We start from the raw sequence: 24744 nt of genomic DNA, 5'->3' as shown, positions 1-24744 counted from the left end.
CGGGGACACTGGGGATACTGGGGGGCACTGGGGGGGACACTTGGGAGGGCACTGGGGGCACTGGGGGGGACACTGGGGATACTGGGGGGCACTGGGAGGACACCAAGGGGACACTGGGGGGGCACTGGGGAGCACTGGGAACACTGGGGGGACACTGACAGGACACTGAGGGGACACTGGGGGGACACTGGGGGCACTTGGGGGGGACACTGGGGGGCACTGGGAACACTGGGGGGCACTGGGGACACTGGGGGCACTCGGGGGCACTGGTGGGGACACTGGGGGGACACACTGGGGACACTGGGGGGCACTGGGGACACACTGGGGATACTGGGGGGCACTGGGGACACACTGGGGACACACTGGGGATACTGGGAGGCACTGGGGGGACACTGGGGACACTGTTCCAGGGCCACCACCCTCAGCCGTCGGTCCTCCCAGTAATGACCCCCAGTAAGGGCCAGTGCTCCCAGTGACCCCCAGTGACCCCAGTAATTCCCAGCGATCCCATTAATTCCCAGCAATCCCAGTGACCCCCCAGTGACACCAGTAATTCCCATTGATCCCAGTTATCCCCTGTGATACCATTATTCCCCAGTAATCCCCAGGGATCCCAAGAACCCCCATGATCCCAGTTATCCCCATTAATCCCCGGTAATTCCCAGTACTCCCAGTCCCGCCCCGGTTCTTCTGCCCATTGGTTTGTCCACCTGTCAATCACAGCCTCAGCCCCGCCTTCCCTCTGAGCGCCGTTGCCGATTGGCCGGTCCGCCCAAAAAAGTCCCCTCCTTCCCCGGGGTTTTTCGGCCGCTGATTGGTTCAGCTACGGCCGCTCTGCGCGCTGATTGGCCCGTTCGCGTTCACGCGCCGGGGGCCTCTTCCCGCCCTTTCTTTCCCGCCTGCTCCTCTCCCATTGCTCCCGCGCGTTGTCAATCTCCGCTAATCCCCGCCTTTCCGCCCTCCCATTGGCTCTCCTCGCTGTCAATCGGGCGCGGCGGGCAGTGATTGGCGGCGGGGCGGGGCGGGGGCGGGAGCAGGCGGCCGTGCCGGTCGTGATGGGGGACGCGGCCGCCATGTCGGAGCCGGAGGCGGCGGCGCCGGGCAGCGGCCCCGGGGCGAAGGGAGCGGCGCTGCCGGAGCCGCCGGGGCCGCTGGAGCTCTGCGGCGCCTGCCGGGAGCGCCTCAGCCCCCGGCGGGAGCCGCGGCTGCTGCCCTGCCTGCACTCCGTGTGCCGCGGCTGCCTGGGGGCCGCGCCGGGCGGCGACGAGCAGGGTGAGGGCAGCGCCGGGGGCGCTGGGAGCTGCTGGGGGGGCTGGGAATGCTGGGGGGCACTGGGAATGCTGGGGATACTGGGAATCCTGGGGGGGCTGGGAATGCTGGGGATACTGGGAATGCTGGGGGTACTGGGAATGCTGGGGATACTGGGAATGCTGGGGATACTGGGAATACTGGGGGTACTGGGAATGGTGGGGGGGGGCTGGGAATGGTGGGGGGGCTGGGAATGGTGGGGATACTGGGAATGCTGGGGGTACTGGGAATGCTGGGGGTACTGGGAATGCTGGGGGGTGGCTGGGATGGCTGGGAATGCTGGGGGGTGGCTGGGAATGCTGGGGGGTACTGGGAATGGTGGGGATACTGGGAATGTTGGGGATACTGGGAATGCTGAGGGTACTGGGAATGCTGGGGGTACTGGGAATGCTGGGTTGTGCTGGGAATGCTGGGGGGTGCTGGGAATACTGGGGGGTACTGGGAATGCTGGGGGATACTGGGAATGCTGGGGATACTGGGAATGCTGGGGGGCACTGGGAATGCTGGGGATACTGGGAATGCTGGGGGGTGCTGGGAATGCTGGGGGTACTGGGAATGCTGGGGATACTGGGAATCCTGGGGGGGCTGGGAATGCTGGGGGGCACTGGGAATGCTGGGGGTACTGGGAATGCTGGGGATACTGGGAATACTGGGGGGTACTGGGAGTTCTGGGGGTACTGGGAATGCTGGGGGTGCTGGGAATGCTGGGGGGGGCTGGGAATGCTGGGGGTACTGGGAATGCTGGGGATACTGGGAATGCTGGGGGGTGCTGGGAATGCTGGGGGGGGCTGGGAATGTTGGGGGTTACTGGGAATGCTGGGGGTACTGGGAATGCTGGGGGTACTGGGAGTTCTGGGGTGTACTGGGAATGCTGGGGGTACTGGGATGGCTGGGGGTACTGGGAATGCTGGGGGTACTGGGAATGTTGGGGGGACTGGGAATGCTGGGGGTGCTGGGAATGCTGGGGGGTACTGGGAATGCTGGGGGGTGCTGGGATGGCTGGGTGTGATGGGGGATACTGGGAATGCTGGGGGTACTGGGAATACTGGGGTGTACTGAGAATGCTGGGGGTACTGGGAGCACTGAGGATCACTGGGTTGTGCAGGACACTGCGGGTTACTGGGAGTTCTGGGGAGGCATTGGGGTTACTGGGAGCACTGGGAGTTGCTGGGGGTTACTGGGATCGCTGGGCTGTGCAGGACACTGAGGATGCCTGGGAGCACTGGGATCACTGGGGAGCACTGGAGGTTACTGGGATCGCTGCTGGTCAGTGACGTATTTGGGAGTTACTGGGATCACTGGGGGTTACTGGGAGCACTGGTGGTCAGTGATGTTTTTGGGGTTTACTGGGGTCACTGGGGGTTACTGGGAGCACTGGTGGTCAATGGTGTTTTTGAGCTTACTGGGATCACTGGGTGTTACTGGGAACACCCGGCTTGACTGGGAGCACTGGGGGTTACTGGGATCACTGGATTGTGCAGGTCACTGGGATTGCTGGGGGTCACTGGGATCATTGGGTTTTATGGGAACATTGAGGGTTACTGGGATCACTGGGAGTCACTGGGATCACTGGGTTGTGCAGGTCACTGGGAGCACTGGGGGTTCTGGGACCACTGGTGGTTACTGGGAGCACTGGTGGTCAATGGTGTTATGGGGCTTACTGGGAATGCTGGGTGTTACTGGGATCACTGGTGGTCAGTGATGTTTTTGGGGTTTAGTGGGAGCACTGGTTGTGCAGGACACTGAGGGTCACTGGGAGCACTGGGAGTTACTGGGATCCTTGGTAGTTCCTGGGAGCACTGGGAACACTGGGAGTTACTGGGAGCACTGGGGAGGCACTGGGGCTTACTGGGATCCCTGGGAGTTCCTGGGATCACTGTGGTTGCTGGGTGCTGCAGGAGCTCCTGGAGCTCTGTGGGGAGGGGACAGCCCTGTGACCCCGCTGTGGCCTTGTCCCCTCCTTGGGGACACCGACCCCTCCTGGGGTGGCTTCGGTGGCTCGGGGACCTCCCTGAGGTGGCCCTGGGGCGCCGTTTTGGGGGTGCCCAGCCCCCAGCCCGCTCCTGAGCCGGCGTTTGGTGGCACAGGAGGTGACAGGAGGCCGTGGGGTGACTGTGTCCCCTCTGTGTCCCCTCTGTGTCCCCACAGCCTTCGAGTGCCCCGTGTGCCACCAGCCGTGTCCCCTGGGTGACATCATGGAGAACTTCTTCCTGCAGGACAGTGGGGTGGGCATGGCGCCGGCCGGCAGGCAGGTACTGCCTCCTCTTTAGCGTTAATTAGCGCTAATTAGCGCTGGCCAGGGCCGAGGCACGGCCCCCAGCGTGTCCCTTGTCCCCAGAGCTGCACCAGCTGCGAGGACAACGCGGCGGCCACCAGCTTCTGCCTGGAGTGCGCCGAGCCGCTGTGCGACACCTGCGTGGAGGCCCACCAGAGGGTCAGGTACACCCGGGAGCACAGCGTGCAGCCCCTGGGTGAGTCCTGTGTCACCTGTGTCACCTGTGTCACCTCCCGTCACCTGTGTCACCTGTGTCACCTGTGTCACCTCCCGTCACCTGTGTCACCTCCTGTCCGTGCCGGTTACCAGCTGTGACGCTGTCAGCGGCTCCATCCCAGTGCCGTTCCTGGTTCTGTTCCCAGTGTTGTCCTGGTGCTGTTCTCGTGTTCCCTTGGTGCCATCCCAGCCCCATTCCCGGTGCCATCCCAGCCCCATTCCCGGTGCCATCCCAGCCCCATTCCCAGTGCCATCCCGGTGCCATTCCTGGTGCCATCCCAGCCCCATTGCCGCTGCCATCCCAGCCCCATTCCCGGTGCCATTCCCAGTGCCATCCTAGTGCCATTCCCTGTGCCATCCCAGCCCCATTCCCTGTGCCATCCCAGCCCCATTCCCTGTGCCATCCCAGCCCCATTCCCAGTGCCATCCTAGTGCCATTCCCTGTGCCATCCCAGCCCCATTCCCGGTGCCATCCCAGCCCCATTCCCTGTGCCATCCCAGCCCCATTCCCAGTGCCATCCTAGTGCCATTCCCTGTGCCATCCCAGCCCCATTCCCAGTGCCATCCTAGTGCCATTCCCTGTGCCATCCCAGCCCCATTCCCAGTGCCATCCCAGTGCCATTCCCAGTGCCATCCCAGCCCCATTCCCAGTGCCATCCCAGCCCCATTCCCAGTGCCATCCCAGTGCCATTGCCGGTGCCATCCCAGCCCCATTCCCGGTGCCATCCCAGCCAATTCCCAGTGCCATCCCAGCCCCATTCCCAGTGCCATCCCAGCCCCATTCCCGCTGCCATCCCAGTGCCATTGCCGGTGCCATCCCAGCCCCATTCCCGGTGCCATCCCAGCCCCATTCCCTGTGCCATCCCAGCCCCATTCCCGGTGCCATCCCAGCCCCATTCCTGGTGCCATTCCCGGTGCCATCCTAGCCCCATTCCCTGTGCCATCCCAGCCCCATTCCCAGTGCCATTCCCTGTGCCATCCCAGCCCCATTCCCGGTGCCATCCCAGCCCCATTGCCGGTGCCATCCCAGCCCCATTCCCGGTGCCATCCCAGCCCCATTCCCGGTGCCATCCCAGCCCTATTCCCAGTGCCATCCCAGCCCCATTCCCGGTGCCATCCCAGCCAATTCCCAGTGCCATCCCAGCCCCATTGCCGGTGCCATCCCAGCCCCATTCCCGCTGCCATCCCAGTGCCATTGCCGGTGCCATCCCAGCCCCATTCCCGGTGCCATCCCAGCCCCATTCCCTGTGCCATCCCAGCCCCATTCCCAGTGCCATCCCAGCCCCATTCCCTGTGCCATCCCAGCCCCATTCCCAGTGCCATCCCAGCCCCATTCCCGGTGCCATCCCAGCCCTATTCCCGGTGCCATCCCAGCCCCATTCCCGGTGCCATCCCCAGTGCCATTCCCAGTGCCATCCCAGCCCCATTCCCTGTGCCATCCCAGCCCCATTCCTGGTGCCATCCCAGCCCCATTCCTGGTGCCATCCCAGCCCCATTCCCGGTGCCATCCCAGCCCCATTCCCGGTGCCATCCCAGCCCCATTCCCGGTGCCATCCCAGCCCCATTCCCTGTGCCATCCCAGCCCAATTCCTGGTGCCATCCCAGCCCCATTCCTGGTGCCATCCCAGCCCTATTCCGGTGCCATCCCAGCCCCATTCCCGCTGCCATCCTAGCCCCATTCCTGGTGCCATTCCTGGTGCCATCCCAGCCCCATTCCCGGTGCCATCCCAGCCCCATTCCCGCTGCCATCCCAGCCCCATTCCCTGTGCCATCCCAGCCCCATTCCTGGTGCCATCCCAGCCCCATTCCCAGTGCCATCCCAGCCCCATTCCTGGTGCCATCCCAGCCCTATTCCCGGTGCCATCCCAGCGCCATTCCCGGTGCCATTCCTGGTGCCATCCCAGCCCCATTCCCACTGCCATCCCAGCCCCATTCCCGCTGCCATCCTAGCCCCATTCCCGGTGCCATTCCTGGTGCCATCCCAGTCTCATTCCCTGTGCCATCACCCCGTCCCCATTCCCAGCGCCGTTCCCTGTGGCGCCCCATTCCCATTCTCCCGTTCCTGTTACCATTCCCAATCTCCCATTCCCATTGCCATTTTCCCATTCCCCCATTCCCATTCCATTTCTCCCACTCCCATTCCCGTTCCCCCATTCCTGTTCTCATTTCGATTCCCATTCCCCCATTCCGATTCCCTCATTCCCCCATTTTCCTTCCCATTCCCATTCCCCCATTCTCGTTCCCTCATTCCCATTCCCCCATTCCTGTTCCCCCATTCCCATTCCCCCATTCCTGTTCCCCCATTCCCATTCTCCATTCCCCATTTTCATTCCCATTCCCATTCCCCCATTCCCCTTCCCCCATTCCAATTCCCATTCGCCCATTCCCATTCCAATTCCCTTTCCCCCATTCCCGTTCCCCCATTCCCATTCCAATTCCCATTCCCCCATTCCCATTCCCACATTCCCGTCTCTCCGCAGGCTCTCCAGCCATTCCCATTCCCATTCCCCCATTCCCATTCCCACATTCCCATTCCCCCATTCCCATTCCCACATTCCCATTCCCATTCCCACATTCCCATTCCCCCATTCCCATTCCCATTCCCCCATTCCCATTCCCATTCCCATTCCCATTCCCCCATTCCCATTCCCATTCCCATTCCCATTCCCCCATTCCCGTCTCTCCGCAGGCTCTCTGGCCGTTCCCATTCCCATTCCCGTGTTCCCGTCTCTCCGCAGGCTCTCCGCCCGTTCCCGTTCCCACATTCCCATTCCCCCATTCCCGTCTCTCCGCAGGCTCTCCGGCCGTTCCCGTTCCCATTCCCACATTCCCATTCCCATTCCCATTCCCATTCCCATTCCCGTGTTCCCGTCTCTCCGCAGGCTCTCTGCCCGTTCCCGTTCCCATTCCCATATTCCCATTCCCATATTCCCGTTCCCCCATTCCCATTCCCCCATTCCCGTCTCTCCGCAGGCTCTCCGGCCGTTCCGGCGGCTGCGGCGCTGCCGGGGCCGTGCCCGCTGCACCCGTTGCAGCCGCTGTCGCTGTTCTGCAGCGCCTGCGAGCGCCTGACCTGCGGCGAGTGCCACCGGGGCCCGCACCGCGCCCACCCGTGAGTGCCCTCGTTAGCGCTCATTAGCTAATTAGCACCGTGCCCACCTGTTAGTGTGCGCCTCGTTAGCGCTCATTAGCTAATTAGCACCGCGCCCACCCGTGAGTGTGCCTCGTTAGCGCTCATTAGCTAATTAGCACCGCGCCCACCCGTGAGTGCCCTCGTTAGCGCTCATTAGCTAATTAGCACCGCGCCCACCCGTGAGTGTGCGCCTCGTTAGCACTCGTTAATTAGCACCGCGCCCACCCGTGAGTGCCCTCGTTAGCGCTCATTAGCTAATTAGCACCGCGCCCACCCGTGAGTGTGCCCTCGTTAGCGCTCATTAGCTAATTAGCACCGCGCCCACCCGTGAGTGCCCTCGTTAGCGCTCATTAGCTAATTAGCACCGCGCCCACCCGTGAGTGTGCCTCGTTAGCGCTCATTAGCTAATTAGCACCGCGCCCACCCGTGAGTGTGCCTCGTTAGCGCTCATTAGCTAATTAGCATCGCGCCCACCCGTGAGTCTGCCCTCGTTAGCGCTCATTAGCTAATTAGCACCGCGCCCACCCGTGAGTGTGCCTCGTTAGCGCTCATTAGCTAATTAGCACCGCGCCCACCCGTGAGTGTGCCCTCGTTAGCGCTCATTAGCTAATTAGCACCACACTGCGCCCACCCATGAGTGTGCCCTCGTTAGCTCTCATTAGCTAATTAGCACCGCGCCCACCCGTGAGTGTACGCCTCGTTAGCGCTCATTAGCTAATTAGCATCACGCCCACCCGTGAGTCTGCGCCTCGTTAGCGCTCATTAGCTAATTAGCACCGCGCCCACCCATGAGTGTGTGCCCTCGTTAGCGCTCATTAGCTAATTAGCACCGCGCCCACCCGTGAGTGTGCGCCTTGTTAGCCTCTTAGCTAATTAGCACCGCGCACACCCGTGAGTCTGCGCCTCGTTAGCGCTCATTAGCTAATTAGCACCGCGCCCACCCGTGAGTCTGCCCTCGTTAGCGCTCATTAGCTAATTAGCACCACGCCCGCCCGTGAGTCTGCCCTCGTTAGCGCTCCTTAGCTAATTAGCAGCACGCCCGCCCATGAGTCTGCCCTCGTTAGCGCTCATTAGCTAATTAGCACCGCACCGCGCCCACCCGTGAGTGTGCCTCGTTAGCGCTCATTAGCTAATTAGCACCGCGCCCACCCGTGAGTGTGCACTTCGTTAGCGCTCATTAGTTAATTAGCACCGCGCCCACCCGTGAGTGTGCCTCGTTAGCGCTCATTAGCTAATTAGCACCACACCGCGCCCACCCGTGAGTCTGCCCTCGTTAGCGCTCATTAGCTAATTAACACCGCGCCCACCCGTGAGTGTGCGCCTCGTTAGCCTCTTAGCTAATTAGCACCGCGCCCACCCGTGAGTCTGCCCTCGTTAGCGCTCATTAGCTAATTAGCACCGCGCCCACCTGTGAGTGTGCGCCTCGTTAGCGCTCATTAGCTAATTAGCACCGCGCCCACCCGTGAGTCTGCCCTCGTTAGCGCTCATTAGCTAATTAGCACCGCGCCCACCTGTGAGTCTGCCCTCGTTAGCGCTCATTAGCTAATTAACACCGCGCCCACCCGTGAGTGTGCGCCTCGTTTGCCTCTTAGCTAATTAGCACCGCGCCCACCCGTGAGTCTGCCCTCGTTAGCGCTCTTAGCTAATTAGCACCGCGCCCACCAGTGAGTCTGCCCTCGTTAGCGCTCATTAGCTAATTAGCACCGCGCCCACCCGTGAGTCTGCCCTCGTTAGCGCTCATTAGCTAATTAGCACCGCGCCCACCCGTGAGTGTGCGCCTCGTTAGCGCTCATTAGCTAATTAGCACCGCGCCCGCCCATGAGTCTGCCCTCGTTAGCGCTCATTAGCTAATTAGCAGCGCGCCCGCCCATGAGTCTGCCCTCGTTAGCGCTCATTAGCTAATTAGCACCACACCGCGCCCACCCGTGAGTGTGCACTTCGTTAGCGCTCATTAGTTAATTAGCACCGCGCCCACCCATGAGTCTGCGCCTCGTTAGCGCTCATTAGCTAATTAGCACCGCGCCCACCCGTAAGTGTGCACCTCGTTAGCGCTGATTAGCTAATTAGCACCGCGCCCACCCGTGAGTGTGCGCCTCGTTAACCTCTTAGCTAATTAGCACCGCGCCCACCCGTGAGTGTCTGCCTCGTTAGGGCTCGTTAGCTAATTAGCACCGCACCACCTATGCACCTCGTTAGTGCTCATTAGCTAATTAGCGCCCACCTATGAGTGGCCACGCCTTGTTAGCGTTCGTTAGCTAATTAGCGCCCACTTGTGAGTGTCACGCCTGATTACCACTCTTCAGCTAATTAGTACCCACCCAGGATTGCTGCCCCTCGTTAGTGCTCGTTAGCTAATTAGCACCCACCAGTGAGTGCCTGTACACCTCCTTAGCGCTAATTAACTGATTAGCACAGTGACCACTTGTGAGTGCCTCATTAGCGCTAATTAGCAGCCTGACCACCTGTAGTGCCTCATTAGTGCTAATTAGCACTGTGACCACCAATGAGTGCCTCATTAGCGCTAATTAGCACTGTGACCACCAATGAGTGCCTCATTAGTGCTAATTAGCACCGTGACCACCTGTAGTGCCTCATTAGCACTAATTAGCAGCCTGACCACCTGTAGTGCCTCATTAGCACTAATTAGCACAGCAATCAGCCAGGATATTGGGAACGGGTTTGGGGAGTGCAAGGGCACCTGCTCAGCCCAATTAAAGGTGGCTTTAATTAATTGGTGCAGCTGATTAATTACTGCAAAACACCTGGAGTTGGCCTGCTGGTTAATTACTCCTGTTAATTAAAATTACTGGTTTTATCGCTGATTTTATTAAAGCTCGTTAGCGGGGCAGGTGCTGCAGGGTTGGGAAAGGCGAGCATTAATTAGCAGAGGGGGTGTGGCTTGAACCAGAACGAGCTAATTAATGACTAATTAATGGCTGATGTAATTGGTTGTTTAAATTAATTTCTTTTCTAATTAATCTTAGTTGGGTTTTCTTTATGGCTTTGCTGGTTGTTTATTGGTTAAAATTCCGAGGCAATTAATGAGTGGTTTGATTGCTTAGCTGGGGACATATTTAATTAGCTTGATTGCCTTATTAATTAGCTCATTTATGTGGTCATTAATGGCACGAGAAGCAGTTTTGATGGGTAATATCTAATTGGATTAATGTAATTAGTGTAATTAGCGATTAAATGACAGGATCTGTTACTTGGGGCATCTCGTTAGCTAAAAAGCCTTAACTCACTAATTGAGTTAATTAGATAATGGATGCTTAATGAAGATTAATTAGCTTATTAATGGATAATGAGCTAAGAAACTTACTTCTCTTTTTTCCTCCCCTTTTTCCCTCACTTTTTTCTCCCTTTTTCTGCCCCATTTCCCCTTTTTCCCTTTTCCCCTTTTCCCTTTTCCCTTTTTCCCTTTTCCCTTTTTCCTCTTTTCCCTTTTTCCTTTTCCCTTTTTCCTTTTTCTTTTTCCTTTTCCCCTTTTCCCCTTTTCCCTTTTCCCTTTTCCCTTTTTCCTTTTCCCCTTTTTCCCTTCCCCTTTTTTCCTTTTTTTCCCTTTTTCCTTTTCCCTTTTTCCTCTTTTCCCCTTTTTCCTTTTTCCCTTTTTCCTTTTTCCTTTTCCCTTTTTCCTTTTCCCCTTTTCCTCTTTTCCCCTTTTTCCTTTTTCTTTTTCCTTTTCCCCTTTTCCCTTTTCCCTTTTTCCCTTTTCCCCTTTTTCTTTTTCCTTTTCCTCTTTTCCCTTTTCCCTTTCCCCTTTTTCCTTTCCCCTTTTTCCTTCCCCCCCTTTTCCTTTTCCCCCTTTTTCCTTTTTCTCTTTTCCCTTTTCTAATTTTCTCTTTTTCTCCCATTTTCTCCTCTCTTTCTGTCCCTTCCCCTCCTCCCTCCCCTCTTTTCCCACTTCTTTCCCCTCTCCCCTTTTTTCCTTTTCCCTTCCCTTTTCCCCCTTTTTCTCTTCCATTTTCTCCCCATTTCTCCCCATTTTCCCCATTTCTCCACATCTTCCCCCCATTTCTCCCCGTTTCCTCTTTGTTCCTATTTCCCCCTCATTTTCCCCATGTTTCTCCCCATTTCTCCCCATTTTTCTCCCAATTTCTCCCCATTTTCCCTTTGTTTTTCCCCATTTCCCACCCATTTTCCCTGTTCCTTCCCATTTCCCCCACATTTTCCCCCATTTTCCCCACGTTTTCCCCCATTTTCCCCCATTTTCCCCCATTTTCCCCATGTTTTCCCCATGTTTTCCCCCATTTCCCTCTATTTCTCCCCCATTTCCCCCATTTTCCCCGTATTTCTCCTCATTTCTCCCCATTTATTCCTGTTCCTCCCCATTTTCCCCATGTTTTTCCCAATTTTTCCCCATTTTCCCTCCATTTCCCCCCTTTTACCCCACATTTTCCCCTTTTCCCCCACTTCTCCCCATTTTCCCCACATCTCGCCCCATATTTTTCCCCATGTTTTTCCCCATTTCCCCCGTGATTTTCCCCATTTCCCTCCATTTCCCCCACGTTTTTCCCCATTTCCCCCATTTCCTCCATGTTTTCCCCCACGTTTTTCCCCATTTCTTCCATTTCCCCCATGTTTCCCCATGTTTGTCCCCATTTTTCCCCATTTCTCTCCATTTCCCCCATGTTTCCCCCATGTTTTCCCCATGTTTCTCCCCATTTCCCCCATGTTTCCCCCATGTTTCCACCATGTTTTTCCCCATTTCCCCCATGTTTCCCCCATGTTTTTCCCCATTTTTCCCCATTTCTCCCATTTCTCTCCATTTCCCCCATGTTTCCCCATGTTTGTCCCCATTTTTCCCCATTTCTCTCCATTTCCCCCACGTTTCCCCCATGTTTCCCCCATTTCCCCCCACGATCCCCCACGTTCCCCCATGTTTCCCCCACGTTTCCCCACGTTTCCCCCCATTTCCCCCACATTTCCCCCCATTTCCCCCACATTTCCCCCCATTTCCCCCACGTTCCCCCACGTTTCCCCCATTCCCCCACGTTTCCCCACGTTTCCCCCACGTTTCCCCACGTTCCCCCACATTTCCCCCCCGTTTCCCCCACGTTCCCCCACGTTTCCCCCACGTTTCCCCCACGTTTCCCCCACGTTCCCCCACGTTCCCCCACATTTCCCCCACATTTCCCCCACGTTTCTCCCCGTTTCCCCCACGTTTCCCCCACGTTTCCCCCACGTTCCCCCACGTTCCCCCACATTTCCCCCACATTTCCCCCACGTTTCTCCCCATTTCCCCCCCATTTCCCCCACGTTTCCCCACGTTCCCCCACATTTCCCCCACATTTCCCCCACATTTCCCCCACGTTTCTCCCCATTTCCCCCACATTTCCCCCACATTTCCCCCATGTTCCCCCCCGTTCCCCCCCGTTCCCCCACGTTCCCCCCCATTCCCCCCCGTTCCCCCACGTTTCCCCCACGTTCCCCCACGTTCCCCCCCGTTTCCCCCCCATTTCCCCCACGTTCCCCCACATTTCCCCCACGTTTCCCCCACGTTTCTCCCCATTTCCCCCACGTTCCCCCACATTTCCCCCACATTTCCCCCACATTTCCCCCACGTTCCCCCCCGTTCCCCCACGTTCCCTCACGTTCCCCCACGTTCCCCCACGTTCTCCCCATTTCCCCCCCATTTCCCCCACGTTTCCCCCATTCCCCCACGTCTCCCGTTTCCCCGTGCCCGTGCCCAGCTCGCAGCCTCTGGACGAGGCCGTCCGGCAGCAGCGCTCGGTGCTGGCGGCGCTGCTGCAGCGCCTGGCCGACAAACACGCGGCGGTGCAGCGCTGCGCCAAGGAGCTGCGCGCCTTGTGCGTGTCCCTCCGCGTCCCCTCGTGTCCCCTCGTGTCCCCTCGTGTCCCCTCGTGTCCTTCCACGTCCCCCCATGTCCCCTCGTGTCCCCTCGTGTCCCCTCGTGTCCCCCCGTGTCCCCACATGTCCCCTCGTGTCCCCTCGTGTCCCCTCATGTCCCTCCACGTCCCCTCGTGTCCCCTCGTGTCCCTCCGCGTCCCCCCGCGTCCCTTTGCGTCCCCTTGTGTCCCCTCGCGTCCCCCCGCATCCCCCCGCGTCCCCTCGTGTCCCCTCATGTCCTTCCGCGTCCCCCCGTGTCCCCCTGTGTCCCCTCGTGTCCCTCCACGTCCCTTTGCGTCCCCTCGTGTCCCCTCGTGTCCCCTCGTGTCCCCTCGTGTCCTTCCACGTCCCCCCATGTCCCCTCGTGTCCCCCCGTGTCCCCTCGCGTCCCCTCGCATCCCCCTGCATCCACTCACGTCCCCTCGTGTCCTCTTGCATAGCCCCGTGTCCCCTTGTGTCCCCTCGTGTCCCTGCCCTGTCCCCACGCCCCTCCGTGTCCCCTCCATGCCCCGTGTCCCCTTGCATCCCTTCCACGCCCTGTGTCCCCTCGTGTCCCCTCGTGTCCCTGCCCTGTCCCCACATCCCTCCGTGTCCCCTTTACATCCCTGTGTCCCCTCGTGTCCCCTCCACGCCCCGTGTCCCCTCGTGTCCCCTGCGTCCCCCGGCGTCCCCTCCATGCCCCATCTCCCCTCCGTGTCCCTGCCCCATCCCTGTGTCCCCTCGTGTCCCCTCCACACCCCATGTCCCCCCGTGTCCCCCGTGCCCCCGGCGTCCCCTCCACGCCCTGTGTCCCCCCGTGTCCTCTGTGTCCCCCAGTGCCCCCCGTGTCCCCGGTGTCCCCTCCAGGGCCGTGTCTCCCGGTGTCCCCCCGTGTCCCCGGCGTCCCCTCCACGCCCTGCGTCCCCCCGTGTCCTCTGTGTCCCCCCGTGTCCCCCGGTGCCCCCCGTGTCTCCGGCGTCCCCTCCACGCCCTGTGTCCCCCGGTGTCCCCTCCACGTCCTGTGTCCCCCGGTGCCCCCCATGTCCCCGGCGTCCCCTCCACGCCCTGTGTCCCCCGGTGCCCCCGTGCCCCCCGTGTCTCCGGCATCCCCTCCACGCCCCGTGTCCCCCCGTGTCCCCCGGTGTCCCCGTGCCCCCCGCATCCCTGGCGTCCCCTCCACGTCCTGTGTCCCCCGTGTCCCCCGCGTCCCCGGCGTCCCCTCCAGGCCCGTGTCCCCCTGTGTCCCCCGTGCCCCCCGCGTCCCCGGCGTCCCCTCCAGGCCCGTGTCCCCGCAGCATGCGCCGGCAGTCGGAGGCGCAGCAGCGGCTGCAGGTGGAGGTGAAGCTGGCCGTGCTGCAGGTCATGCGGGAGCTCAACAAGCGCGGCAAGGCGCTGGTGGGCGACGTCCAGGTCAGCGCGGCGCCGCGTCCCCTCCCCGGCGCCGCCGCCGGTGACTCGGGTCCCCGCCGTGTCCCCTCCCCGGTGACGCCGTCCCCGCCGTGTCCCCGCAGCGCGCGGCCGAGGGCCGGCAGGAGCGGCTGCAGCGGCAGCAGCGCGCGCTCGGCCGGGCGCAGCGGCAGCAGGAGCACGTGCTGCGCTTCGGCGCCCGCGCCCTCGACGGCCCCCACGGCGCCGCGCTGCTGCTCTCCCGGCGCCTGGTGAGCACCTGCACCCCGTTTTACCCCCGTTTTACCCCCGTTTCTCCCCATTTTTCCCCGTTTTACCCCGTTTCTCCCCATTTTTCCCCATTTCCCCCCATTTTTCCCCATTTCTCCCCATTTTTCTGCATTTCTCCCCATTTCCCCCCATTTTTTCCCATTTCTCCCCATTTCCCCCCATTTTTTCCCATTTCTCCCCATTTCCCCCATTTCCCCCATTTTTCCCCATTGCTCCGCATTTCCCCCCATTTCCCCCAATTTTCCCCATTGCTCCCCATTTCTGCCCATTTTCCCCCATTTCCCCCATTTTTCCCCATTTCCCCCATTTCTCCCCATTTTTCCCCATTCTTTCCCATTTTTCCCCATTTCCCCCATTTCCCCCCATTTCCACCCATTTTTCCCCATTTCCCCCCATTTCCTCCCATTTCTCCCCATTTCCCCTATTTCTCCCCATTTCCCCCCATTTTTTCCCCATGTTTTCCCCACTTCTCCCCATTTTTTCCCCATTATTCCCCATTTTTCCCTATTCTTTCCCATATTTCCCCCCATTTCCACCCATTTTTCCCCATTTCTCCCCATTTCCCCCCATTTTTCCCCATTTTCCCCCATTTTTCCCCATTTCCCCCCGTTTCTCCCCATGTCTCCCCATTTTTCCCCATTTCCCCCCATTTTTTCCCCATTTCCCCCCATTTCACCCATTTCTCCCCATTTTTCCCCATTTCTCCCCATTTTCTCCCATTTTTCCCCATTTCTCCCCATTTCTCCACATTTCCCCCCATTTTTTCCCATTTCCCCTATTTTTCCCCATTTTTCCCCATTTTTCCCCATTTTTCCCCATTTCCCCCCATTTCTCCAATTTCCCCCCATTTCCACCCATTTTTCCCCATTTCCCCCCATTTTTCCCCATTTCCCCCCATTTTTCCCCATTTGCCCAATTTCTCCCCATTTCCCCCCATTTTTCCCCATTTTTCTGCATTTCTCCCTATTTCCCCCGATTTTTTCCCCATTTCCCCCATTTTTCCCCATTTTTTCCCATTTTTTCCCATTTCCCCCCATTTTTTCCCCATTTCCCCCCATTTTTCCCCATTGCTCCAAATTTTTTCCCAATTTTCCCCCATTTTTCCCCATTTCCCCCATTTTCCCCCATTTCCCCCATTTCTCCCCTTTTCTCCCCATTTTCCCCCATTTTTCCCCATTTTTCCCCGCTGGGCAGCCAGATCCCCCCCAGGACCCCCAGAGCAGCACCTTGGGCCGGGACCCCCAGGGGTGGCACCTGGGGACACTGGGGACACCTGGGGACATTTGAGTGCCCCTGTCACCGTGCGCCCTTGGGGTGAAGCCACCCCTGGGCTGTGCCTGGTCACACCTGATGTCCCCAGTGTCCCCAGTGCCCCCAATGTCCTCAGAGTCCCCAAATGTCCCTGGTGTCCCCGATGTCCTCAATGTCCCCAGTGTCCCCAGTGTCCCTGGTGTCCCCAGTGTCCCCAATGTCCCCAGTGTCCCCTGTGTCCCCTGTGTCCCCTGTCCCCAGATCCACTCGCAGCTGCTCCAGGCTCTCGGGGTCCCTGATGTCCCCAGTGTCCCCTGTGTCCCCTGTCCCCAGATCCACTCGCAGCTGCTCCAGGCTCTGGGGGTCCCTGATGTCCCCAATGTCCCCTGTGTCCCCAGTGTCCCTGATGTCCCCAGTGTCCCCTGTGTCCCCTGTCCCCAGATCCACTCGCAGCTGCTCCGTGCTCTGGGGGTGCCTCTGGAGCCGCTGGAGCCGCAGGGGGAGATGAGATTCCAGTGGGACCCGCAGGGCTGGACCAGGAGCGCCCAGAGCTTCGGTGAGGGGACACGCCTGGGGACACCGGGGACACCTGGGGACAGCCGGGGGACACTGGGGGACGCCCAGGGGGACAGAGACAGCAGGGACAGCAGGGACAAGGGCACGGAGGGGTGAGGGTGGCGGTGACAAAAGGGACAGGGGGTCCCAGGTGGGAGGGGACGAAGGACAGGGGGGTCACAGGATGGAGGTGACAAAGGACAAGAGGTGCCAGGTGGGAGGTGACAGAGGGGACCAGGGCAGGGGTGACAGGGGGTGACAAGGGACAGGGGGTGACAGGGGACAGGATGTCCCAGGGAGGGGGTGACAGGGGACAGGGGGTGACAGGGGATAGGGTGTCCCAGGGAGGGGGTGACACGGGACAGGGGGTGACAGGGGATAGGGTGTCCCAGGGAGGGGGTGACAGGGGACAGGGGGTGACAGGGGACAGGATGTCCCAGGGAGGGGGTGACAGGGGACAGGGGTCCCTGTTTGGGTGGTGACAAGTGACAAGGGGGGTCGGGGGGACCCCGCTGTCCCCCTGACCCCCTCCCCTCCCCCCCACAGGTGCCATCATTTCGGAGCCGCCCCTCCCCCCCTCGCTGAGCCCTCCCCCCGCCCGCCACCCCTCCCCCACCTCGCAGGTACTGGGGGGACATTGTGGGGGTGCCACCCCCCCGGAACCCCCCCGTGATGTCCCCACGCCGCTGTCCCGCAGGGCCACCCCCAGGCCGTGGTGGGCAGCGGGGGACAGGGTCCCCCCCAACTGTCACCTCCTCCCCCGCTGTCACCTCTCCCCCAGCTGTCACCTCCCCGCCTGGAGCCAGTGGCCACCGAGAGCCCCGAGCTGGGTGAGGGGACAGGGAGGGGACACGGGGACAGGGGACATGGCGGAGGGTCACAGGGAGGGGGACGGGTGGGACACGGAAGGGGACACAAGGACACGGGGAGGGGGACACGGGATGGGGACATGGGAGGGGACACGGGGAGGGACACGAGGGCGAGGATGGGGGGGTGACACGGGAGGGGACCCGCGGGAAGTCCCTGACGTGGCGTTTGTCACCAGCCCCCAGCCCTGAAAACGGCGTCACCGGAGGGAGGACGTGAGTGTGGGGGGGGGTCCCTGTCCCCTGTCACCCCCTGCCACCCCTGGGACCCCCTGTCCCTTGTCACCCTGTGTCCTGCTCCACTATGTCCCTTGTCACCTCTGGCCTGGTCCCTCCTGTCCCTTGTCACCCCTTCTGTTCCCCCCTGTCCCTTGTCACCCCCTCTGCTCCCCTGTCCCTTGTCCCAGGGGTGACATTTTAGGGTGTCCCTGTCCCCCTCTGCAGGAGGAACCCCGGCAGTTCCCCCCGGGAGGAGAAGTTCGTTAAGACACTGCTCATTAAGCGGTAATTAGAACGTGGGGGAGGGGAGGATGGGCCCTGGGACCCCTCTGTCCCTTGTCACCTGTCACCCTGGCCAGGGCCACCTGTCTGTGTCCCCTGTCCCCAGCCCTTGTCACTGTCCCTGTCCCAGAGTTCCCAGGACCCCCAGCCCTCCAATCTCCTGGGATCCCCCCGGTGGTTTTGGGGTCCCCGGGGTGACCCCGCTGTCCCCAGGAGGTTTGGGGACCCCGGGGTGACCCCGCTGTCTCCAAGATTCCCCAGGAGGTTTGGGGACCCCGGGGTGACCCCACTGTCCCCCAGGAGGTTTGGGGACCCCGGGGTGACCCCACTGTCCCCAGGAGGTTTGGGGACCCCGGGGTGACCCCGCTGTCTCCAAGATTCCCCAGGAGGTTTGGGGACCCCGGGGTGACCCCACTGTCCCCCGGTGGTTTTGGGGACCCCGGGGTGACCCCGCTGTCCCCAGGAGGTTTGGGGACCCCGGGGTGACCCCGCTGTCCCCCAGGAGGGGCCCCCCCGGGGCCCAGGACAGCCCCCGGCTCCCCAAGGAGCCGCGGGTGAGCCTGGAGCGCCTGGAGCTGGACCTGGAGCTGGACCCGGCGCAGCCGCCCGTGTTCCGCATCTTCCCGGGGCCCTCGGAGCAGGAGTTCAGCCTCATCGTCATCGAGCAGGGGACAGCGGGGACAGAGGGGACAGAGGGCACCGAGGGCACCGAGGGGACACCGGGGACAGCGGCGACAGAAGGGACAGCGGGCACGGTGCAGCCACATGGAGCCCTCCTTGTCAAGGTGAGCGTCCCCTGTGTCCCCTCCAGTGTCCCCTGTCCCCTCCTCACCCCAGGTGAGTGTCCCCTGTGCCCCCTCCCCACCCAGGTGAGTGTCCCCTGTGTCCCCTGTGCCCCCTCCCCACCCATGTGAGTGTCCCCTGTGTCCCCTGTCCCCTCCTCACCCCAGGTGAGTGTTTTCTGTCCCCCTCCCCTTCCTGTTTGTCCCCTCCCCACCCCCTCCAGTGTCCCCTGTCCTCTCCTGTGCCTCCTGTCCCTGACCACGTCCTCTGGCCCTGGCCCTGTCCCTGTCCCCGTCCCCTGTCCCCATCCTTGTCCCTGACCCCTGTCCCTGACCCTGTCCCTGTCCCCGTCCCCTGTCCCTGTCCCCATTCTTGTCCCTGTCCCCTGCTCCTGTCCCTGTCCCCATCCCCTTTCCCTGTCCCCATCCCCTGTCCCTGTCCCTGTCCCCTGTCCCCATCCCTGTCCCTATCCCTGTCCCTGTCCCTGTCCCCATCCCTGTCCCTGTCCCCTGTCCATGTCCCTCTGTCCCTGACCCTGTCCCTGTCCCTGTCCCTGTCCCCATCCCTGTCCCCTGTCCCTGTCCCTGTCCCTGTCCCCATCCCTGTCCCCTGTCCCTGTCCCTGTCCCTGTCCCCATCCCTGTCCCCTGTCCCTGTCCCCTGACCCTGTCCCTGTCCCCTGACCCTGTCCCTGTCCCCTGACCCTGTCCCCGTCCCCTGTCCCCATCCCTGTCCCTGTCCCTGACCGTGTCCCCCCGCGCAGGAGGAGCAGCAGGAGTCGCCCATCGGGGACACGGGGGACACTGGGGACATCAAACCCGTGGGGCTGCTGCCGCCTCCCCCGGGGCAGCCGGGCCCTGCCCCGGGCTCCTCCCCCGGCCCGGGGCTCCCGGGGCTCCCGGGGGTCCCGGGGCTCCCGGGGGTCCCAGGGGTCCCGGGGGTCCCGGGGGTCTCGTGCTGCCGTGTGTGCGGCCAGGCCGGGGCCGTGGTGATGTGCGACCGCTGCCAGCGCTGCTTCCACCTGCACTGCCACCTGCCCGCGCTGCAGGACGTGCCCAGGTACGGGATCCACCGGGATCCACCGGGATCCGCTGCCCCTCAGCACCTGGGATCCAGTGCCCCGTGTCACCTCCCTGGGATCCACTGCCCCGTGTCACTCCCTGATGTCCCTGGGATCCAGTGCCCTGTGTCACCTCCCTGGGATCCAGTGCCCCGTGTCACTCCCTGATGTCCCTGGGATCCAGTGCCCCGTGTCACTCCCTGATGTCCCTGGGATCCAGTGCCCCGTGTCACCTCCCTGGGATCCAGTGTCCCGTTTCACTCCCCGATGTCCCTGGGATCCACTGCCCTGTGTGACCTCCCAATGTCCCTGGGATCCAGTGTCCCGTGTCACCTCCGATGTCTCTGGGATCCACTGCCCCATGTCACCTCCCTGGGATCCAGTGCCCCGTGTCACCCCCGATGTCCCTGGGATCCACTGCCCTGTGTGACCTCCCAACGTCCCTGGGATCCAGTGTCCCTTGTCACCCCCCCAGGATCCACTGCCTCGTGTCACCCCCGATGTCCCTGGGAATCCAGTGCCCCGTGTCACCTCCCTGGGATCCACTGCCCCATGTCACCTCTGATCTCCCTGGGATCCACTGCCCCATGTCACTCCCCGATGTCCCTGGGATCCACTGCCCTGTGTCCACCCCTTGGGGGTCTCCGGGCACCAATCCCAGGGGATCCCATTCCTGATCCCTCGATCCCAGCCCCGCGGGGATCCCTAAGCGCCGATCCCACGTGGTCCCATTGCCGATCGCTCAATCCCAGCTGAGGGGATCCCCGGGCATTGATCCCGTGTTATCCCATTGCTGATCCCAGCCCTGTGGAGATCCATGGGTGTCGATCCCATGTGATCCCATTGCCAATCCCAGCCCCACGGGGATCCCTGGGCGCCAATCCTGTGTGATCCTGTTCCTGATCCCTCAATCCCAGTTCCGTGGGGATTCCCGGTCACTGATCCCGTGTGAGCCCATTCCTGATCCCAGCCCCATGGGGATCCCTGGGTGCCAATCCAGCATGACCCCGTTGCCAATCCCAGCCCCGTGGGGATCCCCGTTGCCGATCCCTCGATCCCAGCCCTGTGGAGATCCATGGGTGTCAATCCCGTGTGATCCCGTTGCCAATCCCAGCCCCGTGGGGATCCCCGTTGCCGATCCCTCAATCCCAGCCCCGTGGGGATCCCCGTTGCCGATCCCTCAATCCCAGCCCCGTGGGGATCCCCGTTGCCGATCCCTCGATCCCAGCCCCACAGGGATCCCCGGGCGCCGATCCCGCGTGATCCCGTTGCCGATCCCGCAGCCCCGAGTGGACGTGTTTGCTGTGCCAGGAGCTGCCCCCGCCCCTGCCGGAGCCGCAGCCGGAGCCAGGCCCCCCCCTCAAGCTGAGCCCCCAGGACCAGCAGGTGAGGCCGGGCTGATCCCGCCGGGTCGATCCCGTGGGATCCCTTCCCTCGGGATCTCAGCGCCGATGCCGACCCCGCAGCGCTGCGAGTTCGTCCTGCTGGAGCTGCTGTGCCACGAGCCCTGCCGGCCCCTGCAGCGCCTCTGCAGCTCCCCGGTGAGCGGCCGGGATCTGGGATCTGGGATCAGGGGTGGGATCAGCTCCCCGGTGAGCGGCCGGGATCTGGGATCTGGGATCCGGGATCGGGGGTGGGATCAGCTCCCTGGTGAGCGGCCGGGATCTGGGATCTGGGATCCGGGATCAGGGGTGGGATCAGCTCCCTGGTGAGCGGCCGGGATCTGGGATCTGGGATCTGGGATCAGGGGTGGGATCAGCTCCCCGGTGAGTGGCTGGGATCTGGGATCTGGGGTGGGATCAGCTCCCCGGTGAGTGGCCGGGATCTGGGATCTGGGATCCGGGGTGGGATCAGCTCCCCGGTGAGCAGATGGGATCTGGGATCTGGGATCAGGGGTGGGATCAGCTCCCTGGTGAGCAGATGGGATCTGGGATCTGGGATCGGGGGTGGGATCAGCTCCCCGGTGAGCGGCTGGGATCTGGGATCTGGGATCAGGGGTGGGATCAGCTCCCCGGTGAGCGGCCGGGATCCGGGATCGGGGGTGGGATCAGCTCCCCGGTGAGCGGCCGGGATCTGGGATCGGGGGTGGGATCAGCTCCCCGGTGAGCGGCTGGGATCTGGGATCTGGGATCAGGGGTGGGATCAGCTCCCCGGTGAGCAGATGGGATCTGGGATCCAGGATCCGGGTGGGATCAGCTCCCCGGTGAGCAGCCGGGATCTGGGATCGGGGGTGGGATCAGCTCCCCGGTGAGTGGCTGGGATCCGGGATGGGATCAGCTCCCTGGTGAGCGGCCGGGATCTGGGATCTGGGATCGGGGGTGGGATCAGCTCCCTGGTGAGAAGGTGGAATCTGATCAGGGATCAGGATCTGGGATGGGATTGTGGTTGGAATCTGGGATCCGGGGTGGGATTGGGATCTGGGTTGGGATTGGGGCAGGCTCTGGATCAGGGGTGGGATCTGGGGGGATCAGGTGGGATCAGGGATGGATCAGGGCAGGGATCAGGAGGTGGGATCAGGGGTGGGATCAGGATCAGGAGATGGGCTCGGGGGTGGGATCAATATCGGGGTGGGATCAGAGAACAGGTCAGGATCAGGGGGTGGGATCAGAGAATGGATCAGGATCGGGGGGTGGGATCAGGATCAGGAGATGGGCTCGGGGGTGGGATCAATATCGGGGTGGGATCAGAGAACGGATCAGGATCTGGGGTGGGATCAGGGCTGGGATCAGAGGATGGATCAGGATCAGAGAACGGATCAGGATCAGGGGTGGGATCAATATCAGGGTGGGATCAGAGAATGGATCAGGATCAGGGGTGGGATCAGGGGTGGGATCAGGATCAGGGGGTGGGATCAGAGGATGGATCAGGATCAGGGGGTGGGATCAGATGACGGATCAGGATCGGGGTGGGATCAGGATCAGGCGTGGGATCAGGATCAGGGTGGGATCAGAGAATGGATCAGGATCAGGGGGTGGGATCAGGGGGTGGGATCAGAGGACGGATCAGGATGAGGGGGTGGGATCAGAGGACAGATCAGGATCAGGGTGGGATCAGGATCAGGGGTGGGATCAGAGGATGGATCAGGATCAGGGGTGGGATCAGAGAATGGATCAGGATCAGGGGGTGGGATCAGGATCAGGGGGTGGGATCAGAGGACGGATCAGGATCAGGGGTGGGATCAGAGAATGGATCAGGATCAGGGGTGGGATCAGAGAATGGATCAGGATCGGGGTGGGATCAGGATCAGGGGGTGGGATCAGAGGATGGATCAGGATCAGGGGGTGGGATCAGAGGACGGATCAGGATCAGGGGGTGGGATCAGAGAATGGATCAGGATCGGGGTGGGATCAGGATCGGGGTGGGATCAGGATCGGGGTGGGATCAGGATCGGGGTGGGATCAGGATCGGGGGTGCGCTCAGGGCTGGGATCCGCCCGGCTGCGCCCGCTGACGGCGCCGCCGGCCCCGCAGGACGGCCGCGACGCCATGGACCTGACGCTGATGCGGGCGCGGCTGCAGGAGAAGCTGAGCCCGCACTACCGCAGCCCCGAGGAGTTCGCCCGCGACGGCTGGCGCCTGCTGCGCCAGTTCCACCGCCTCACCGAGGTCGGGCAGCCCCCGGGGGCTCTTCCGGGGCTTCTCGGGGGTCCAGCCCCGCTGGAATTCTCTCCTTCCCCCACCCCAGGACAAGGCGGACGTCCAGTCCATCCTGGGGCTGCAGCGCTTCCTCGAGAGCCGCCTCAGCGCCGTCTTCGGGGACCAGAAGTTCTCCCGGCTCCTGGTGGATCCCGAGGAAGCCCTGGAGGTGCCTCCAGGCTCCTGATGGCCCCTCCCGGGGGGTGAAAGCCCTCCCAGCACCCCCGTTTGCCCCCCCAGGGGTTCGGGTTCCCCCCAGAGCCCCCCGGGATGTGGGGGTGTCCCTGTCCCCCCTTTTCCTGGGGTCACGTGGGAAAATAAACTCCTGCCTTGGTCTCCTGGGTCCTGCCTCATTTCCGGGCTGGATTTCACCTGGATTTCTGGGATTTCACCTGGATTTCTGGGATTTCACCTGGATTTCTGGGATTTCACCTGGATTTCTGGGATTTGCCCCAGTTCCAGGGCTTGGATTTCCTTGATTCTCCCCCATTTCTGGGCTTGGATTTACTGGGTTCTCTCCAGTTTTAGAGTTTGGATTTTCTGGATTTCACCCAGTTTTAGGGCTCAGATTTCTTGGACTCTTCCCCCATTTCTGGGCTTGGATTTACTGGATTTTCCCCATTTTTAGGGCTTGGATTTCCTTGATTCTTCCCCATTTCTGTGCTTGGAATTCCTGGACTTTCCCCAGTTTTAGAGCTTGGATTTCCTGGATTTCACCCAGTTTTAGGGCTCAGATTTCCTGGACTCTTCCCCCATTTCAGGGCTTGGATTTCCTGGATTTTCCCCATTTTTAGGGCTTGGGTTTCCTGGATTTGACCCCATTTCAGGGCTTGGATTTCCTGGATTCTCCCCAATTTTAGGCTTCGGATTTCCTTGATTCTTCCCCATTTCTGTGCTTGGATTTCTTGGGTTCTCTCCAGTTTTAGAGTTTGGATTTTCTGGATTCTCCCTCATTTCTGTGCTTGAATTTCTTGGATTCTCTCCAGTTTTAGAGTTTGGATTTCCTGGATTTCACCCAGTTTTAGGGCTCAGATTTCCTGGACTCTTCCCCCATTTCTGTGCTTGGATTTCCTGGATTTTCCCCATTTTTAGGGCTTGGATTACCTAGATTCTCCCCCATGCCAAGGCTTGGATTTCTGGGATTTTCCCCAGTTTTAGGGCTTGGATTTCCTGGATTTGACCCCATTTCAGGGCTTGGATTTCCTGGATTCTCCCCAATTTTAGGCTTTGGATTTCCTTGATTCTTCCCCATTTCTGTGCTTGGATTTCCTGGACTTTCCCCAATTTTAGAGCTTGGATTTCCTGGATTTCACCCAGTTTTAGGGCTCAGATTTCCTGGACTCTTCCCCCATTTCAGGACTTGGATTTCCTGGATTTTCCCCATTTTTAGGGCTTGGGTTTCCTGGATTCTCCCCCATTTCACGGCTTGGATTTCCTGGATTTTCCCCATTTTTAGGGCTTGGATTACCTAGATTCTCCCTCATTTCAAGGTTTGGATTTCTGGGATTTTCCCCAGTTTTAGGACTTGGATTTCCTGGATTTGCCCCAATTTCAGTGCTTGGATTTTCTGGATTCTCCCCAATTTTAGGCCTTGGATTTCCTTGATTCTTCCCCATTTCTGTGTTTGGATTTCCTGGGTTCTCTGCAGTTTTAGGG

The 24744-nt window shown here is 61.1% G+C and overlaps 1 protein-coding gene across 4 annotated transcripts; it reads left to right on the top strand.

The window, feature by feature from the left end:
* Positions 1-1038: 1038 nt before the first annotated feature.
* Positions 1039-23424, top strand: TRIM28 (tripartite motif containing 28). 4 transcript variants are annotated; one of them, XM_085565756.1, is made up of 19 exons: positions 1039-1272; positions 3457-3560; positions 3647-3779; positions 6595-6624; positions 6788-6911; positions 12626-12742; positions 14057-14171; positions 14273-14419; positions 16131-16245; positions 16791-16867; positions 16942-17074; positions 17290-17326; positions 17555-17614; positions 18114-18396; positions 19157-19452; positions 20737-20839; positions 20920-20994; positions 22924-23058; positions 23138-23424. In XM_085565756.1, exons 1-19 carry the CDS (start codon positions 1056-1058, stop codon positions 23273-23275), a joined length of 2439 nt encoding a protein of 812 aa, XP_085421882.1. In that variant the 5' UTR covers positions 1039-1055; the 3' UTR covers positions 23276-23424. The 4 variants fall into 4 exon arrangements, 3 of the variants coding, with proteins under 3 accessions (XP_085421882.1, XP_085421881.1, XP_085421880.1); XR_014950995.1 differs by lacking the exon at positions 6595-6624 and having other exon boundaries at positions 6773-6911; positions 20765-20839; XM_085565755.1 differs by lacking the exon at positions 6595-6624 and having other exon boundaries at positions 6773-6911; positions 17026-17074.
* Positions 23425-24744: the final 1320 nt, after the last annotated feature.

The sequence above is a fragment of the Lonchura striata genome, chromosome 37, assembly GCF_050655825.1.
Source record: "Lonchura striata isolate lonStrDom1 chromosome 37, ASM5065582v1, whole genome shotgun sequence".
NCBI lineage: Eukaryota > Metazoa > Chordata > Aves > Passeriformes > Estrildidae > Lonchura > Lonchura striata.
The sequence above is the reverse complement of the archived record's forward strand: the minus strand, read 5'-3'. Positions and strand labels throughout refer to the sequence as shown.